The sequence below is a fragment of the Ictidomys tridecemlineatus genome, chromosome 3, assembly GCF_052094955.1.
Source record: "Ictidomys tridecemlineatus isolate mIctTri1 chromosome 3, mIctTri1.hap1, whole genome shotgun sequence".
NCBI lineage: Eukaryota > Metazoa > Chordata > Mammalia > Rodentia > Sciuridae > Ictidomys > Ictidomys tridecemlineatus.
Genome location: NC_135479.1, coordinates 77,284,865 through 77,292,054, shown reverse-complemented (window position 1 = coordinate 77,292,054; position 7,190 = coordinate 77,284,865). Strand labels below are relative to the sequence as shown.

At 43.4% G+C, this 7,190-nt stretch overlaps 1 protein-coding gene across 1 annotated transcript; it reads right to left on the bottom strand.

The window, feature by feature from the left end:
- Positions 1–1,585: 1,585 nt before the first annotated feature.
- Iqcf3 (IQ motif containing F3) lies at positions 1,586–4,369 on the bottom strand. Its single transcript, XM_078041127.1, has 3 exons — positions 4,265–4,369; positions 2,650–2,697; positions 1,586–1,978 (listed from the first exon to the last, which is right to left on the bottom strand). Exons 1-3 carry the CDS (start codon positions 4,367–4,369, stop codon positions 1,586–1,588), a joined length of 546 nt encoding a protein of 181 aa, XP_077897253.1.
- Positions 4,370–7,190: the final 2,821 nt, after the last annotated feature.

Sequence of the window (7,190 nt, the reverse complement as noted above, 5' to 3'; positions counted from 1 at the left end):
AAGAGAAAGGAGAACCAGGAAGGAGGGAGGATGTGAGGGGAAAAGGGGAGGAGAAAAGAGGGGTCACAAACTGAAATTGAGTTTTATGCATGTATGAATTTGTCAGGTTGAACCCAACTACTATGTGTAACTATAAAGTTCTAATAAAAAAGAGAAAAACGAAAAAGCATCTGCACAACAAAGGAAGCAATCAACAGTGAAAAGATAGCTCACAGAATGAAAGAAAATCTTTGTCAGATATTCTTTGGAAAGAGGAATAGTATCCAGGATAATAAAGAACTCTAGAATTTTAACACCAAGTAATCCAATAAAAGTGATTCTTATTCACCAATCCAAATGAGCTGAACAGAAACTTCTCAAAAGAAGAAACACAAATAGTCAATAAATATATAAAAAATACCCAATATCTTTTTTTAAAAAGAGAATATTTATTTTTTAGTTTTTGTGGTGCTGAGGATCAAACCCAGGCTGCACGCATGCCAGGTGAGTGCGCTACCGCTTGAGCCACATCCCCAGCCCAATACCCAATATCTTTAGCCCTCAGAAATACAGATCAAAACTACATTGAGGTTCAGTCTCACCAAAGTCAGAATGACTATTATCAAGAAAACAAAAAAATAACAAATGCTGTGAAGATGTGGGGTATGGGGGGTGGGGGAGCAACACTTAGACATTATTGGTGGGAATGTAGATTTGTAGAGCCAATATGAAAACCAGTATGGAGATTCTCCAAAAAGCTAAAAGTAGAACTACCCTATGATCTAGATATATCATCTCTGGGTATACATCAAAGGAATCAGCCAGCATACTATAGAGACACTAACATATCCATGTTTACTGTGACACTCTTTACACCAGTCAAATTATGGAATCAATTAGAGCATAACAGTAGAAGAAGGACTATGAGAGAAAGAGAAGGGACCCAGGGGGAGGTGGGTTAAGACGGAAGGAGGGAGGATGGATATGATCAACGTATGTTATATGCATGTATAAAATTGTCACAAGGAAATCTATTTTGTAAAATATGCACTAATAACCATAGAAGAAATCAGTGGCTCTATAGCAGTGTTGACACAAATTTTTCTATAAAGAGCTAAATAGTAGGTATATTAGAACGGATGTTCACGCAGTCTCTAGGGCAACTATTTGGCTCTAGGCCATAGTTCTCTGACATTTGTCTTAGCAGATAGAAAGCAATAAATAATGAAAGAACAAGGTGGCTAATGTGAATATTGTTGCTATGGGCATTTAGAAGAGGTACCCAGAATCATCAGGAATTTAAATCCCAATTCCTTCCAATTACAAGTTCAGAAAACAGGAATGGGACACCGGATCTGCACATATGCAGTCAGCCTTGGGCAACAATTTCTTGGTTTGAATGTGGAACCAGACCGAGAAGGCATCATAGGAACTTGTGTGTAGGGGTGTGTGGAAGAGATCTCTGAATTGAAGACTTTCCCCAAGTAGAGGACAGGGTAAAGCCTGAATCCCTGAGGTCCTCCTGGTTGTGGCAATCAATAAAAATCACAAAATCAAGTCAGACATTTATTGAGGCACTGGAGCCAATTCTTGATGCTGCAGGCCTTTAGATTGATACAATTTCAATGTGGAACTCTGGTTCCTTGGAAACGGCTTTACTTGGTACCTGCAGAACTTCATTGTTCTGGAAGATAAGGTTGCTCTCTGGGGTCTGGAACTCAGGGAGATTTTGGACCAGTTGGCAATATTGACGGCACTGCCACATTCGAAAACAGGACTGGAGCTTGACAACTGACTTCTCCTGGATTACATACAGCCTCAGAAGTAATTTCTGCTGCTTATATGCCCGCCTCAGCAGAATCATCCTCCACCAGCCCTGAATCATCCAGGCCCTGAGGGCAGCGACAAGCAGGGTCCGTCGTACCAGGTGGCCACGCCACCAGGCCTGAATCTTCTTAGCTGCCTTAATCCTTCTTTTGCGGCGTTTTTTAAGGCGCGACTAACCAAGCAAAGCAGAGGAATGTCCAGTGAATGTGTCACCGTCAAACACAGGGTAGTTCTCTTAACAGCCCTTTCCCTGGTGGTTCTGAAAACCCCGGAAAGTTGGGTATAGAGTTTGGCCTCCACTTCTGTCTTATCCATGGGTGTGGACATACCTGTTCACCTTCTAAGCCACAGAGTCCTCATCTATGAAATGGGGTATGGGCTTGCCTTGTGGATTCACAGGTTCACGGAGCCAGGGCAAATACTTTCTGATCCAGAAGTCCCTCTGCAGACCGCGAAGACCCAAGGGATCCTCACAAGGAAGTACCTCTGCATTTATGGGCTGCATCTTAGTTCTAACTCAGCCTGTCATGCTGCCTCCTACAGCCTCCTGGGGTGCCACAGCCCTCTGGGGTCTTCCCTTACCTCACTTCTGTGGATGTCCGCTCCTGCCTCTCCGTCTACTCCCTGTCCTTCACCTGCCTTTCCATTTCACATTGCACTGTGCCACCTTCCATATGGTCTGTGCACAGTTCACCCAGGATAGTGAGGGGACTTAGGGGACAGGAGAGCAATGCTGAGCCAACCCTGTGGGAGCAGAGATGGCTCCTCCACTTCTAGGAACCCTAAGGTGAAGAGGGGGAATCAAAGACCTCTGGTTCTTTCATGCTTCTTGGTTCCACCTACCTTCTCTTGCCTCTTGTTTTCAACTATGTGTATTTCTGGACCACATTTCTGCAATCAAAACGGTGAGGGGGCATAGGGTGAGGACAGCCTCTGTGCAAAATCCCCACAGCCCCAGGGCCCCATTTTTTTTTTCCTGGGCTTCCCTCTGACATGGACATTTCCCCATCCCTGGGGCAGTGAGTCTGATGGAGTCTTACACAAGCTTTAGAGCCCATGGTGGGGGGCAGATGCTCAGGTGGTCATCCCCCGCTGGTGGCTTTTCCTCTGATCCCATCAGGGACAGGATGGGTGGTGGAGGAGATGGCCATGATGTCACAAGGGCAACTGTTACCCAGGGACCAGGTTGGTTTTCTTCAGGCTTACAAATAACGAATGGAGAGAAGACACCTGCCCATTTCCCCTTCCTTCCAGGGATAGATGGGAGTCCTCAGGGACTGGGTCTGCTCTGGCCCACGGGTGACCTCTCTGGTCTGTCCCACCCTTGGACTCATCCTATCAGTCACAAGCAGAGTAGTCCATGTTTTCACAGGAAGGAACACGGGGCTCCTCACTACTCTGACTCACTGGCTCAGCTTAGCTTACCAATCTGTGTTCCATAACACAAGCCCTTCCATTCCGTGTCTGAATCTTCTTGGGACAGAGGAGATTTTTCCAAAGAGAAGTCACTGTGTAGGAGAGCAGTTCCCCATCCCACTGTAGAGTCCTCAAGTGATGGAAGTGGGTCATGTTTCAAGGGCCCATTGGTCCTCCAACCTTCTGCCAACCAGTCATCTCTGGCTGTTTCCACTGCCACTTCTGACTGCATTTCCCAGCCGAGACGTGGCCTCCTCATTCAAGACACTATCACCTTTTCCCACATGGAAGGAGAGCTGGTTGGCTTCTGTCCTTCCTCAGACAACCCAGTTATCTCCCTCACCTTCCCATGAGGAGATTTGAAATTGAGGTCAGATCATGATTTTAGTCTCTATGTTGTTGTGACCATGCGACTGTGACTGAGGGCCATGCTGGGGGCACATTCTAACTCCCCATTGTTTCCCTGCACAGCATCATGAAATCCCTTTTCATGAGGACAATGTTGACATGTATACAATTTGACAGAACAGGCACTGACGGACCAGGGACCCACGGCCAGCATATCTCCTGTCTTCTGCATCGATGAGTTAAGATCCCTGTCACCTCCAGTGATTCTCTGCAGCACCCTGCCAAGATCAGTGGCTTGCTGATGTCCCCAAGCAGTTGTGGGAGGTATCTTCTAGAGTACACATCCTGCATGGCCCTGCTGACTCACAGGACAGGTTACAACTGTATACCACTAGGTCTAGACAGATTGCTTTCCACAGTGGCACCGCTAGCCTAACCTGTGCCCAGCTTCCTGTTTTTTTTTTTTTTTTTTTGCTGAACATATGATATTTTCATATGTGTTTCTCTGAAGAGGGACTTGACACTGTACCTGGGCTCCAATCCTGGCAGAGTCTCCTATAGGCTGAATGCACCTGGGCAAGTCTTCTGGGCTCTTGTATCTGTCTCCTGCCTCATGAAGAGACAGCACCACCCTCTTGTGGCTCTAGGTGAACTCATGCGGGCAAAGAGCCTGGGTGGTGCTGGGTCCTGGTACCTGCTCAGTGTCTTCTAACTCTTTTCTTTGGTGCCTATTGGCCATTGGCGTCTCTGTGTCGACTGGCCCATTTTGTCTTTGGTCTGTTTTTCTATTGACATCCATTTTTCTCGTCTGACTTTCTTGGATAAAAGTTTTGCTAATATCCTTTGCCAGATGGTTCTCTGACTTTTACCTTTTTTGTTTTTTTGTTCTTTCATTCCACAGACAGCTTTAATTTTAGTTTGAGGTCTCCTAAAACTTAACTTTAATTTTAATATAAAAAAAAACTTCATGAAGCTAGTTTTTAAAATTTACTCTATGTTGCTCACAAGTAAGTAAAAAAGCAAAAGCAACTGGCAACCTCCTGCCTTATTTCCTCCCAACAATTTCACCTATGGCTGAGACAACTGCTTTTAACTTTTATATAGTCCTGTGATTTACCTCAATTACATGCTATATTTGAAAATTTTTATTCTCTATCTTTATTCTCCATGGTCTTCTTTTCATGCCAATAAAGACTTACCTTTCCTGCCTTTCTTCCTCCTCTCAGTATAATTATAGCCACACTTTTTAAGGCAAAATTAGTAATTAGTGTCACCTCATTGTGATCATGTATACTGTTCAAGGCTCAACAAGGGTATATTTCCATTCATGAACTTCTCGTTCTTCTTGGAGCTAGTGATTACCTTGTTTCTATTAATTCTTCCCCAAACTATTCACAAACTTGTTATTGGAATAATTTCCTTTTTTCCTGGAGCCCTGTTGCCTTTCTCTCTCATCTGCTTTAGCTGCTGTACTGCCATGTCATGTTTCTATAGGGCCCCTCACCATTTCCTTTCCCTCTCCTGGGAAGACCCCCTAGTATGAGATTCCACATGTAGCAGGTTGGATTTCATCCAGGATGCAGAGCCCCTATAAGATAAAGGATTGCTGTAGTAATCAGACCTTATTCAATTGTGCCAGCAGCTGAGAAGAGAAGATCTGGAAGCACAGAATGACAGACCAAGGAAAGACCACTGGGCAGTCCTATCAAAGCCCTGTTGGGTGACTTAGTTGGAGCTTCCAGGGGAACCAGACACATCCAATCGCTGAAATGACACTGTGAAGTGGAAGGTCAGGAGAGGTCCAGGAAAGCTTTGCCTGGCTGGGTACGTAGTCAAGCATCATGTGGTTGGACTGGGGTGCATTTGGTTAGTAGGCAAGGAGAAGACATGGATGCAGAACTGGGAAAGGAATAAAAACTAGAAGGGTCTGGACATATTTCTGTGTGTATCTGTCTCCATTCATCATTGCAGGAATGCCTTCTGCCTCCCAAGTAAGTCTAATGCAGGTTCCCATCTTCCCACTTGATCCCAAAGACACCAGGGACAGGCATTCTGGAAAAAGCAGTTTTTTAAACAAATATTTTCTCATCCAGGGTTGCAAGCTTTCTGTTAGATTCTGATTTACTGTTTACACTAAGATCTTCACTAAGTGAGAGGAGCACAATCTTACATACCAGGTCTCCCTCTTATTGGATGTCATATCTAATTTTCATAGAGCACATCCTATGAAATCTTCCCAGAAAAGAGTGCCTGGATATAAATTAAGGATACTTGCATGTCTGAAAATGACTTCTTTCTACCCTCAAATCTGATTGGTGACTTTATGAAGTATCAACTTTCAGATGGAAAGTTACTTTCACTCAGAATTTTGAGGACTTAATTCTAATTTCTTTTTAAGTCTCATTTTAATTATCTGTTTCCTTTCTCTCCAAACTCAGACCTATTTTTTTTCTCTCTGGAACATTTAGGAACTTCTATTTAACCCTGTTATGAAAGTTCAGAATGAAAAATATAGAAATGATATCTTCTCCCTTCCTTCCTTTACACATTCATTGTTTTGGACACTTGATTGGTTTAGAAATTCATATCATTCAACTCTGGGAAATGTTCTTGTATTTATTTCTTGGTAATTTCTACTCTTTAATGTTCTTAATTTTCTGCTCTTAGAAATTCTATTAGCCAAGCCAGGTATGGTGGTGCACAGCTGTAATCCCAGTGACTTGGGAGGGCTGAAGCAAGTCACAAGTTTAAGGCCAGCCTCAGCAACTTAAAGAAGCCCTCAGCAACTTAGTGAGATGCTGTCTCAAAATAAAAGAATAAAAATAAAAAGGCTGAGAATGTGCTCTTAAAATCCCAGTGGTAAAATACCCCTAGGTTAAATCCCAGTTGTTGTTGTTTTTACTTTTTCTCTCCCCAGTGGTTTTTTTTTAATTCCTTTGTCTTTGTTTTTGTCTCAATATTTCATGTTAGAAACCTTATACAAATGTTGATGATCCTTGGTTGCCCATTTATGTATAAGACTTAAGTAAGTAATGACATTTATATGCAAGACTTACTTCAAAGAAAGTCAACAAACTTGCGTGTAACTGTCTCTGGTGACATTCAGTATAGGTTTGATAAGGCAGAGAGTTAGGTTTTGCTTCTGATGGGAATCCCAAGTATCTATATTCATTAATTCTATTCTTTGGTGTTTCTGATAGGTCATGTTAATGGCCCTGTATTCACACCTTTTGTTATTAGACTTTTTCTTCCCCCAAAAGAGATGGGATAGCTCTTTCCGTATCTTTGGTTACATACGTGATTTGATTGGCCAATAGAGTAAGGTGGAATGATGGTGTGCAAGTTCTGGGCTTGGCCCTGAAGGGTTTTGCATATTTATTTTTGCTCCTTTGCACTTCTTCCATTGCAAGATAACAGCTTGCCAGGAGGGCTGGTGGGAGCAGGAGGATGAGAGTCATGTGGAGCACAGTTTCCCCGGCTAAGCTACCACAGCTTATATAACATGTCACTGGAGCTGGAAGTTTTTATATGCAGCATTAGTGTTGCCATATGTGACTTAGTTGGCCTTTCCCTTTCTGCCTGTGGAGGCCTATTGGGAACAGGACTTCTAAAAGCCAAAT

What these genes read in the sequence shown, in the direction of transcription:
- Iqcf3 (XM_078041127.1), bottom strand. Translation starts at nt 4,369, where the DNA reads ATGGATGTCAATAGAAAAACAGACCAAAGACAAAATGGGCCAGTCGAC. An exon ending in AGTTAGAAGACACTGAGCAG is followed by an intron (nt 2,698 to 4,264) that starts GTACCAGGACCC and finishes TTTTGATTGCAG; the next exon opens with AAATGTGGTCCAGAAATACA. An exon ending in AAAACAAGAGGCAAGAGAAG is followed by an intron (nt 1,979 to 2,649) that starts GTAGGTGGAACC and finishes TTGCTTGGTTAG; the next exon opens with TCGCGCCTTAAAAAACGCCG.